This window comes from Canis lupus, chromosome 28 (assembly GCF_048164855.1).
Source record: "Canis lupus baileyi chromosome 28, mCanLup2.hap1, whole genome shotgun sequence".
NCBI classification, from domain to species: Eukaryota; Metazoa; Chordata; class Mammalia; order Carnivora; family Canidae; genus Canis; species Canis lupus.
In genome coordinates this window covers 10700760-10713428 of record NC_132865.1, presented here as the reverse complement: position 1 = coordinate 10713428, position 12669 = coordinate 10700760, and the positions used below count along the sequence as shown (strand labels likewise).

The window sequence follows — 12669 nt, the reverse complement described above, 5'->3', positions numbered from 1 at the left end:
AGTGGAAATAATTTTTAGTTTCTGATAGAAAGGTTCTGATAATGAAATATCCAATAAATGTACTTTTTACAGAAAATGTAGATCTAAAAATGCATGCACTCAGCAATATAAGGTAACCTATTCCTCAAACTTGCTTCTGAAAAACTGATAGACTTAAAATAAAAACAGCTACAAAAGGTTTAGTCATTATACTGAATTTTGGAAAAATAAATCAAGAATTTATTTTATTCTATTTTTTTAAGAATTTATTTAAAACTGTATGCTAAGTGTTTATAAGTTTTCTTAACTGCATTCTGTAATGTAATCTTCACTTTTTATGTTATTAAATTCTCTTCTCAAGAAAATCAGGAGTAAATAGGGATTTGAGGTTACCTGGTACACTGTTGAAAAATGTTAAAAGCCAGTAGTATCCATTAAAACTAATTATTTTCCTTTTGATTATTTTTGTTTGTTTCTTCAAGGATTAAAACAAGGTGAGCCAACCATGACTGGCAAAACACAGACCAGCAATGTCACCAATAAGAATGACCCCAAGTCCATCAACTCCCGTGTTTTCATCGGCAATCTAAATACAGCCATTGTCAAGAAAGTTGACATTGAAGCCATTTTCTCGAAGTATGGAAAAATAGTTGGATGCTCAGTTCACAAAGGCTATGCATTTGTACAGTACATGAGTGAACGACATGCAAGAGCTGCAGTGGCTGGAGAAAATGCCAGGATCATTGCTGGCCAACCGCTTGGTAAGTTACGCTCACATACGGTTTTCACATGGTGTTCTAGTTTTTGCACATATCTGCATATAGTTTTACTGTTAAAAAGCTGGCACTACCGCATAATATCTATCTCTTATTTAACCAAGTATAGTGTTTGCGTATTTGTAATGTATATTATTTTCAAGTTTTCATTTTGTTTTTACATGTTTCTTATTTTCTCTATAAATTTATAAACTTGTGATCAAGTCTGCTTTGTAGTACTTGTTACCTCCATCAAGCCTAACAGGGCCAGGCAAATAAAAAATATGCATCATATTTAACTTTATTTGACTTGAAATGATATCTATCTTCCAGGAAATACTATGCCAAGTGAAATAATTACTCTGCCTTTTATACTGACAGCATTTACTCTGAGGGCTAACATATTTTCCTAACTTCCTGTTTTTATTGTTTGAAGAGAAGGGATAGAAAATAGTAAAAAGAAGTCAATCTTGAGTACTGGAAAAGGAATATAATTCACTCTTTCTTATCTAGTGTGGAATCTTGTACATCATGCCTGTGCAGTCGTGTGCAATGAATGATCAAATTTTTGAATAATGTCCAAGGATTTATAGTTTTTTTCAAAGGAAAGTAAATAATATAGTCTGAGGTAAGATGTGAATATACTTACAAGGAAATATTTCATACTAAATATGTAAATTAAAAAATAAAAATTAGTCTATTTTTCTATATGAGGGAAAAGCATAATTAATACATCAGTGATTCCTTAATGTGTGTATCTCTTAGCCTGTCCAGATTCATATTTTAGATTGATTATACAACATCTTCTCTCAGTCTTATATGCCCAGAACAAAACTCTTGATTTTTCACACCCTCGACTTCCTTCATTCCCAGGCTTCTCCATCACAGTAACTGGAACCCTCACTTAATCCAATTTTTCAAACAAAAACCAAGGTGTCAACTCTGATTCTTCTGTTCTCCCCACAGTCCAGATATAATCCATCAACATGTTTCTTGCCTTCGATATATCCCAAACCCAATCACCTTTTAGATATGTACCAATGGCCATCTCATCCAGTCCACCATTATATGTAATCTAGACTACTCGAGTAACCATCCAATTGGTCTGTGGACTTTCTACGCTTGCCAGTGTCCTTTGAAAACATAAATGTGATGATGCCATTAACATGCTCTTAAAACTCTAATGCTTTTTCCATCTTACCCATGGTAAGATTTATATATTCTATACTATACCTGGATCTTCAACTTCATCTCCTCCTCTCTGCCTTTGTGTACCAAGTCAGTAATGCTGGCCATCTTGATATGCCTCAAATGTTCCAAGATTGTTAATAGTTTGGAGCTTTGGGATTGCTCTTCCTTCTGCTAAGAAGACAGATTTTTGCTAATTTATTGCTTCCTACCTGATTGTGTGCTGTACTCAAAATTTCCCTGCCTGAGGCTTTTCCTGACCAACTTATCTAAAATAAGTTACTCTCTTACCTACATTGTCTATTCCATTACTGCACTTTATATATATATTTTTTTCTTAGCCCTATCAGTATCTGGCATAATTTATGATGTACCTCTATCATGTCCACAGAACACAAACATATGAAGGAGTACATAAAAGAAACAAGCTCAAAGCATAGACAAATCAAGTTAGAAGCATGTTAAGAACATTGCATTAGGGACGCCTGGGTGGCTCAGTGGTTGAGCATCTGCCTTTGGCTCAGGGAGTGGTCCCAGGGTCCCAGGATCGAGAGGGCTCAGAGGGAGCCTGCTTCCCCTTCTGGCTGTTTCTCTGCCTCTCTCCCTGTGTCTCTCATGAGTTAATAAATGAAATCTTAAAAAAAGAACATTGTATTATTCAGTCACATAATATAACAAATTTTGGGGAAGCCATAGAATTCAGTAAAATGAGAGTGACTTCTGAGATGATAGTCTTAAGAGGGGAAAAGATTTTTACATAACTGCTTGCTACAGACCCACAAATAATCACTTTCATATAGGAATATACTTTTTATTTACCTTTCTCTAATTCATTTTTTTTTTAATATTTTAAAGAAAGGTAAGACTTTCCGAAAGACACTGGTAAGTTTTTTATTTGTTCTTATTTCCCTTAATGTCTCAAATCGGCTTGTTTACCTTGAAATGGAAATTTTCTGATAATTTTTGTTTTTCTTTCTAAGTTGAAATTCTTATTTCAAGGCCACATTCCAGCAATGTCAGAGAAATACCCATTTATTGCCTGTATCCTGAGTTTATGAAACTAGTACCTACTTGTAGAAATGTTTTGATTACTTTTTTAGAAATTAGTTATCAATATATGGTCAATTAAAAGTCTAATTCACTTACTCATGAACCATATATTTTTAAATAATTTCTATTCACAATGTGGGGCTTGAACTCAAGACCCAGAGATCAACAATTGCATGCTCTTCACTCACCAGTGAATTATAGCTAATTTTCCAGAATCTGGTGTCCTCCTACTGCTCAGTTGATTACTCTCCTGTTGAGAAGAAAGCAAGGAGAACATCAATACTAAAAATTTTGTGACTTATTTAGAAAAACCCAAGGGAAAAAAAAATGGTGACACTGAATCACTATGCTCTGAGAGCACAGAATTAAATTGTGCTTCTAATAAGATATCATTTCTCATTTCTAGTCATTCATCTCAGATCCTCTTTGTTGTATCCTCAGGTTAATCTCTGTAGCATATATCTTGATCAGCCATAATCACTCTTTCTGCTTGAATCCAAGTGAAAGACTTTATTCTTTCCATTGAAATCAAGTCTTTCACTACTTGTGTCTGAGCCGAATTTCTTTTCATACAAAGCAAGTGCTTTATAATGGTTAATAACTTTGCTTTTCAGATCAAGTGTCTGAATGTACCCACCTTTTCTAAAACTATATTTTTAGAAAATCAGGCAAGTCCTCGAATTGTTCCTTGTGAGAGCCGGTCCTTCAGTCAAGTCCTGAAGAAGACTTAGTTTTCCAGGAGGTATATTTGTTTCTGGCTTTAAATATTGTACTTTGGTCTTTGGTGAGGAGGCAAAACTTGGGTTTAGGTAAATCACTTGCTTCTTGAATTTTTTTTGACTCTCAGATAAAGCCTTCGTGATTTGCAGCCCCCATCAAGCCCTACAAGCCCTTAATTTGAAGTGAATTGCTTATGATCAAATAATAGACCATCATATGAAATTGGTATTAGCTTCATATACCGCAACTTGTGTAAGCATTCTTCTTTCTCTTAGAGTCAGAAGAAAATTAATACTGATGAAGGAATCCTTGCACTGGGTTAGTACTTTACCTGTATTATCTTATTTGATCTCAATGCATAGTTAAATAACTTCTAAATGGAAACAATCTTTTCATTTCACTATGTATTTAAAAATCTTTATGTACAATTTAGATAGCAAACATCAGTAGTACCAGGAAAAAACTAAACATTATATAGAATAGGTGAGACCTTATATTTCTGTGGAGGTTCTAAATATATCCTTAATCTCAGAATAGGCTATGAGTATGATGAAACCCAAAATTTAATAAATGGAAATATGAGTGGCTGTTTTGACACTGAAAGATTTTAACTTGGAAAACAGTGTGTTGAATTGTCTTTTACTGAAAAAAAATCCATCAGCAGTTTGATGGATGGATTAGTGTGATATAAAACTAGAAATGGAACATATGCTGGGAGACTACCAAAAGAGGAATGGAAATTATGAAAATGAAGAGGAAAAAATGAGGAATAGCAGGTAGGATCACTAAGATTAAATAACTGGTTGGCACAGTGGGTGAGACAGAAACAGAGAGAGATAGAAGAATCAAGAATGATTTCCATGTTCTGCGTTGAGGGTTTTTTTGTTTGTTTTTTGTTTTGTTTTGTTTTGTTTTGTTTTGTTTTTTTTTGGATAGTCTTGAAAATCACCAGGACAGATAATAATTTCCTAAGGAAAAAGGTTTTTGTGTTAAGACAGTGAGTGCAGGACTGAATACATGTGTTAAGTTTGAAGGGTATGCCTAAGGATATGGAAGTGTTTGGATCTATAGGGTCTTGGATACACAAGTCCAAACTAAGAGGAGAGATTTGGACTGACTAGAGACGTGTGTATTCTCAGCATAGATAATGTTGAAGCTATAGAAATGGATAAGCTGACCCAGGGAAAACATATAAGGTCAGAAGACTCTTGGCTTAAAATGGATCTATGGAGAAAACTTGGGGTCGGTAAAAAGAAGAACCTTTTGGATAAGCCCTCTGAAAATTTAAGTCCAAACTATTTTCTACAGTGCTATTTCCTCTCCTAGCTCTAAGCTCTAGTTGACCATGGCCTTCCTAAACCTCCTGTATTGGAGGACTCTTAGCTGCAGAGTCCTCAAGTCACGTCCCTTAAAGTGCTACCGATTTCCAAACTTCCAAGGCCATTAGATGCAAATATTTTTATTGATTATAATATTTTAAAATGTCATTTATGAGAGCTTAAGCACCTTATCTTTAATGCTAAAGTTTCTTTCCATATCAGTGTCTTCTATACCCAAGGCCATCTGCCCAGTTGAGTAGCAGAGAAAGCTTTATCTACCTTGCCAGGTTTCATTGTCTGTCTTTAATAAAAACATTGGCAAAAATAGGAATGTTCCTCAGACCAAATGCAAGTCAACCATTATAGATCCAGGCAGGATGATTTTATTCACTTGATTATGTTAGGGCACTTGAAAATGTAAGACCAATAATTCTATATATCTGTATTATAAAACATTCCATGTCTTTTGGAGAAAACATCTTTTACCATGAAATTGTCATCAAATTCTGAATTGAAATTTTAAATAGTATATATTTTGCATTCTTTTCAAACTCAGATAAAATGGGAAATTATTTTAAAAGTTGCTGAATCCTACCTAAAAAATTATAGTGCTCAGAAGTTGGAGCTCAAAATACTGGAACTCTAATCTGGAATTTGAAAGTAGGTCACCGTCTAACGTCTTGATTAACTTCCCTCTCTTGGATTTTTTATTCTTACTTTTTTGGCAGAGACTCCTAAATTCCATACCATAACAAGAGAAAAGGCGCCTTGGATGCCTTGAGTGGTTCATTCATTTTATCAACATGTTAATGAACCCAACAAATGTTTTATTGAATGCAAAGTTTGTTTCTTGAGGTTTATTTCCCTTAAAGGCATATGGCACATAAACAAATAACTAAGATGGTAGGTTTTTTTCCTTGAGTTTAGACTTGTGTATATTTACTACTCAAGAGCAATTAAACAAAAATGAACAAATATACTTATTTCCTCAAACTCCAAAAAATATCTTGTTTTCCTTTTTTCTTTTAACCGACTAGGATTACTCTGGATGTGCTCAATCATCATAACATAAGCCTAAACTGAGTTCAGAACTGTAGTTCAAAGCTAAACATCTGCATGATGTCACATCTGTTGCACTTTTGGGGAAGATTTGTATGTAAATGTACGGAAATAAAAAGTGTTTCCCAATTAACAAATCTCCCCTGGAATGTCTCCCTACCTCCTTTGATGGTATCCAGTGAAGGGCATTTCACGACCTGTGACTTGAAGTAATAAAGACTCTACCTGTGACCAAGGTATGTCCCAGACCTAACTGTGAGGTAGACATGTTTCCTTCCCTGCCATTTCCTTCTTCTCTCATTTCTCCCATTTCCGAATAAGTTGACTCATTCAGACTTTTGTGCGATGTGACTCCATGCCAGTTCTGCTGCCAGGCTGTGACACATGCTTCAAAATCAGCCCTCTCTTCTTTTCCCCACTGATGTCTCTTCATTCCCAGGTCACAGTTGGCTTTCTGAGGATATTTAGCTGATAAATACCCTTAATCATATGTTTGGAGCTATGATAATTGAACGCATTAAAGCATTTCAAATAAATGAACTGGGTGGAAAGATGGATTGTTGGCATTGCTGCCTTCCAAATACTAATCACAGCATACCCTGTGGGTGTTGTACAGAAAAGGAAACTTGGCCATGACTTAATGTAGTCGCCTTTATATGTGTTCAGTTTTTCCGCACATCTTTTGCACCACCTTATAAAAAGGATATCCCTTTTTTATCCCTGGCTTCATGCCTTTGATATGTAATGGAGGATTTCTAAGCCTTCTGTGGCAAAGAACAATTGATTCCCTCTTGGTTCACATTAGTCGGGATTCTTAAAAAAATCAGAGTCCAGCTGCGAAATCCAGCTCTGAATAATTTTTTCTAAAAAACAAATCTCTATAAGGTAAAGCTCCCTATAAAAATGAATCTCAGTTTGCTTATTCATTAAAATTTAAATTTCAAAAGATGAAATACTAATGTATCCTCTTCTTAATATTTCATTGAATTTGTATTTTAAGTTGATAATATTGGAAATATTTGTTGCATTGTTCTAATCTAAATTTAGTCATTGGAATTTTTTTTTCCTCAAATACATTATGTGTAAGATGAAACACACTTTTTAAGTGCTTAATATTGACAATTTTTTATGTGAGAGGTCATGCCTAAAGTGTCCTTTTGTACCAAAATATTATGCAGAGGTTGGAGACTAAGTCTAGATCAATGCAAATTCCTACTGATTACACTGGCTTGATTACACACATGCTATAAATAAATATTTGTGACGTGTTTTTTATTTTTAGATTATTTCACTCTTATGATGCTTACAAAAGACACAATGATATATGAACTTACGAAATCAACTATTAGTAATAGGAAGAACCCCAAACAAAAGCATAATTTATCTATAGAAATCATCTTGCTCTGAAACCTTGAATATAGGTCTCTGTTGTTGAGGAGCAGAATCTAGCTTAGAAAAAGAATATGTAAAGTGGAGAATTGATTTCTTTACATTATAAATGTCTTGCAAATGCTGAAGGAATTCGGAGAAGGAACATGATGAATAGATTGTTAATGTTAAAGTAAATCTGATGGATAGTCTTAATCCTGGTCGCGAAGGAAGTAGTGGAATTGCAGTGGTAGAAAGGAAGATACTGGAGATCCATACTGAGTAACAGAAAAGAAGAAAAACACAGACAAATGCTTGTAACAGTCTATGAAGCATGCCTTAGGAGTAGTGGATTTCAAATGTGTTCTTATCATCAGCTACCATTTTGCATCCAGAGTGATCTTTTCAAAATACAAATCTAATGTTGTCACCCTCTGATAAAAACTTTCAATGATTTATCATTGTTCTCAGAAAAAAAAAAAGACAGATCCTTGCTGTGGCCTACAAGTTTCTATGTGATTTGTTTCTGGCTCATCTGCAGACTTACCACTACCCTCTCAGCCTTGCTCCGTGTTCCATCTGAATGGACTCCTCTCAATTCTTTGAGCAGATCATCTTCTTTCCTTCCCCTGGCCCTTTGCAAATGCTGTTTGTGTGGAATGTTCTTCCCTACTAAACTCCCTACCACCTCACCTTACTTCCTCACTTCTTCACTCCCTTCACTTGGCTATTCATCCTTCAGATCAAATATCCTTACTTTAAGGAAACCTACTCTGATCCCTCAAACGTAGTTGAAATGTTTTACTTCCCTTTCTAGCACATATCTTCTTCTTAATTACATTTTTATATTTACTATTTTGTAACTGGGATCCGTTTCTTCTTTCTCTAAGCTAAGTTCCTTGATAACGTTGACTGTGTATGTTTATGTTAATCATCTTAGCACCTAGCAGAGTATTCATACTTTCATGGCAAATGGCACATAGGCAGGATGAGTGGTCGGATGGCTGGAGGAACAGACCGGTTTCCCTGAGGGGCTTTTTTCCTCCCATTGAAAGAGCAATACAGGAAGATTGAGACAAAGAGGAAGAAGGAGGAGAAGGAAAAGGAAGGGGAGGAGGAGGATAAAGGTGGAGAAGCTGTAGTTGCAAGCTCCCTAGAAAGAGAGTAGTTACAATTAAGGGCTGCTCTAAGGAGAAGGTACTGTAATATTTTTGTAAGGCAACTAGGTATTCATTCTCTCTAAAGTCAGACACCCTAGAGGTAGTCATTCAATGGACCAGGTTTAATTTTTTTCTAAATATAATCTAGTCTTTAATAAGCATTAAATATTAAGATACCTATTTTATTCAAAGGTTATAGTAAATGATATATTGGTTTTAAGAGAGATTTTATTTGGGGTCCTTAAAATGGCATGCTCTCATAGGTTTGTCTTACTAATAGCTAAATATTTCCCTAGTACCTTATCATTCTGAAAGCGCTTTCAAGCACAGATTCTCTTCTTTCATTCTCAGAACAGCACTGAGAGGTAAGTAATATGAGTATTTATGCCTATTCTGCTGGCTAGGAACTGAAGCTCAAAGAAATTAACTTGCCTTAAATCACACAAATGGTTTTGTAGTATATCAAGCTCAGTGTATCCTGACCCTAATTATTTTCACTATTTATTCTTGCCAGCAGTTCTTTTCATATCAATATATCAGTAGGGTGACTGTATTCTTTACCATCTAAACCAAGATACTTCTAAGAGTGAGAAGAGGTGCTATTAAAGTTTATGCTGTCAAAGCAGGTGTAAACCAGGATGATCTGGGGCCGACTTGAATGTACAGTCCTCATTTTCTGTTGCATTTGTACTTAAAGTAGACTTGTCAACTTACTTGATCTTTCTCATAGGTCAAATATTGCATAGTATATTAGTTAAAGAATGCCAGCCTCAGTATCAGATACACCCTGACATTTGAATAGGTAATGTAATAGAAATTTATTTCTTCCTCACAGAAAATGCAGTCAGTACGCTATGGAAAAGATGGGCTGGGTCAGGGGGAGGCTCTGTTGTCCTCTTTTACCGAGGGACCAGGCAGTGAGAAGTTCTGGTATCTTTTAGTGAGTAGCTACCATGAACTTGAAAGAAGTCAAATTGGCAGACAAATGAAAAGAGAGGAAGGACGAGACTCTGACAGTTTTGTAGTTCAAGCCTGGAAGTGGTGCTCCTCCTATCTGCTTACGTGCCATTGACACAGCTAGACGAGGTGGGGCTGGGCAGCTATTCCCACCAGCAACCATGTAAGCAGGTTGTCATCTTTAATGAGCATTTAGCCTCTTTGCCGCATGTAGCTGAGTAGCTTGAAGAAGCTAATCACTAAGAATCCATTTCTGTAAAATAGAAATAGTGCTTAGTTCACACTGTAATGCAGAACACATATGTTTGTAAAGTGCTTGGAACTTTGCCTGCATGCGGTATATGCCTTGTGGTAAAAATCTGCATATAGAGATCACAGCCTGTAGTGCTAGGAGAAATCCTCTACTTGTTTTTTGGCTGTAAGATTCTGAACAGACTTTGAAAAGGTGGTACAGGCAGGTCATTATGGTAGAGTCAGTAATTGCTGAGAACAAGAGATTAGTTAAAGTGATTATAGGCGTGACAAGAGATGACTCCAGGGAAGGAGAAATTGTAAATCTGTGCTAAAAAGATGGACAGATATAGAAAAATAATTCTGGGTGATGAAACATTACTAAACCTAGAGTCCTGATTTGGGCAGAAGTGAATGATCTACCCAGTGGATGAAGAAGTGGGCTCATGGAGAAGAGTGGAGGGAGGTAAGATCAATGTCAGGCTGTGAAGGGTTTTGAATGTCATACTGGTGAATCCAAGTGTATAGGAATACCTACGATATGTGTTCAGTGTAATGAATATTGGCTTCAAAAGAATGTCTTTTATTTGGTAACTATTATTTGACTTGCTGTTACATTTTCTTTCTTTCTTCTCAGAAGGGGGGAGGGGCAGAGGAAGAGGGAGAGAGAGAATTCTAAGCAGACTCTATACCCACTGTGGAGCCCAACTCAAGGCTTCATCTCAAAACCATGAGATCATGACCTGAGCCAAAATCAAGGACTAGATGCCCAACTGACTGAGCCACCCAGGCACCCTTTGCTATTATCACATTTTAATTATGTAACATGCTATTTATATGCACATTAATTTTCTCATTCACTTCTTCACTTAGTTGTCCATGATTAATTTTCAGTTCTAGCCAGGACATTGCATTGGGTGAGGTCCTCTGGGTATAAAGATTACACTCAGAGTTAGTCCACTTGTTACAAGCTATTTGCTGAATATCTTATATTTACTTACTTTTTGTTGTTATGAGTATCTGTCCAGTAGCACCCTCTTCTAATTGTGACAATCAAAAATATGTCCAGATACTATCAAATGTCCTCTGAGGGTCAAAATGATTACTAGTTAAGAATCACTACTTTAGAGCAATTATAGCAAAATAAACTCCATTGATTCAGAAATGTTATATTAGCTTTAATCAAAGTAAACTATATGAAAACAATGCTTTGAACTATTTTGAAAATAACTCATAGCTTATAATAAGAACAAAGCTGGGCAGCTCCGGTGGTGCAGCGGTTTAGCGCCGCCTGCAGCCCAGGGAGGGATCCTGGAGACCCTGGATCGAGTCCCATGTCAGGCTCTCTGCTTGGAGCCTGCTTCTCCCTCTGCCTGTGGCTCTGCCTCTCTCTCTCTCTCTCTCTCTCTCTGTGTGTGTGTGTGTCTATGAATAAATAAATAAAAATCTTTAAATAAAAAGAAATAAGAACAAATCTTTTCCAGTTACCCAGAAAACAAAACTCAATATGTACCTTTCATAGCAATTATAATAATATGGTTATGAGTGTAGCTTACCATTTATATCACCAGTCTGTTTTAATCCTTAAAAACACAAACAAACACCAGGAACAGGATTGTCTGTATAGTTGACATGTTTACTGATTTTAAACAACAACAACAAAAAAACCAACAGACTTTTTCTAGAAGTCCTTTTTCTTTATATCTTGAATATAATGCCTTTTAGAGATGTGATTTTTTTTTCATTAAATCTTCCATTCAGACATTTCAGATCACTGCTAAAAACGATGAAGCAAAAGAAAGCCTTGTAAAAGTATTAAGTGAAGAATACTGAGTTCTGAGACTACTCAGATGCTCAAGATGATGTTCAATACTTATTATTTACCAGTACCACTAAAAGCTTGTTAAAACACAGAAAGTAAGAATTGCCACATTCTAGTTGATGTTTCTCTAATAGATACATTAGATCTACCACTACATCTATTCTACTTCATTTGGTAAGTATTCTTCTCCTGCAGATCCTTTTAGATACAAATGAGATCAATGTCTGAACATCCAGTAAGGACAGATTGACAGCCTGGGCTAAAATGATGAGTACGGATAATCATTTTGGATATTGTAGTCTATTGCAGAGCCCTTTGAGAAGTGCACAGACCTTGGGGGGGGGGGTCTAAATCTTGCAGAAAACAGCCAAAGAATGCTGCCAGTAATAAAGAACACTTTTAGCAAGGCACTATTATATAAACATGTTACATTTGTTCTGATAAAAAAAAAAAGAAGGAAAAATTTTTAGTGTTTTCCTCAATATCTAGGGCGAATAGTGTCATCATACTTTTTCAACTTGATAGTTTAACAAAGTTTTCATTTCCCGGGGTATAAATCATAGATTAACCCGTCAAATTAGCTGAAATTTAAATTAGTAAATGTTTGAATTTTCCTTCCTTGGAAACTATTTGCCATTCCAGCTTTGTTTCCCCCTACTACGGAAATGTCCAGCACATCCCTTTATTTTGAATAAACCATTTCCCAACAAACTTTATATCATCCAGATATTCATAGTGGTTATCAAGTGCACAATGTTATGTTTAGATGACCATTATATTTGTTTTTAAAAATCTATTCACAAGCCTGTACAGGGTCTTGAATAGTATATGTGAGGGGAAGTGTAAAGAATTACTTAAGATAAATAAAAAAAAAAAAGAATTACTTAAGAGATAATATTCGGTAAATTCATTTTTATATATTCTTTTCTGTGGTTGACACAAATACTGCCTTTCTAAACCAGTAGGTTTTAGTAATAATATGTTTATGTATGTGTAATTTTCACTCAAATTTTCAAAGAGATTATTTAAAAATTTCTTTCCAACATCCCTCATGAATGCTA

General features: G+C 35.4%; 1 protein-coding gene across 13 annotated transcripts in view; it reads left to right on the top strand.

Annotated features, from left to right (window-relative positions):
* Positions 1-12669, top strand: part of RALYL (RALY RNA binding protein like) — a 708475-nt gene that overhangs the window by 330292 nt on the left and 365514 nt on the right. For all 13 annotated transcript variants that reach the window (XR_012019940.1, XM_072804062.1, XM_072804061.1 and 10 more), the window contains one exon: positions 462-740. Coding sequence is in view for 12 of the 13 variants with exons in the window: in XM_072804062.1 (XP_072660163.1) it covers positions 485-740 (256 nt within the window). In the remaining variant the exon portion in view is untranslated. The remainder of the gene's footprint in view (positions 1-461; positions 741-12669) is intronic.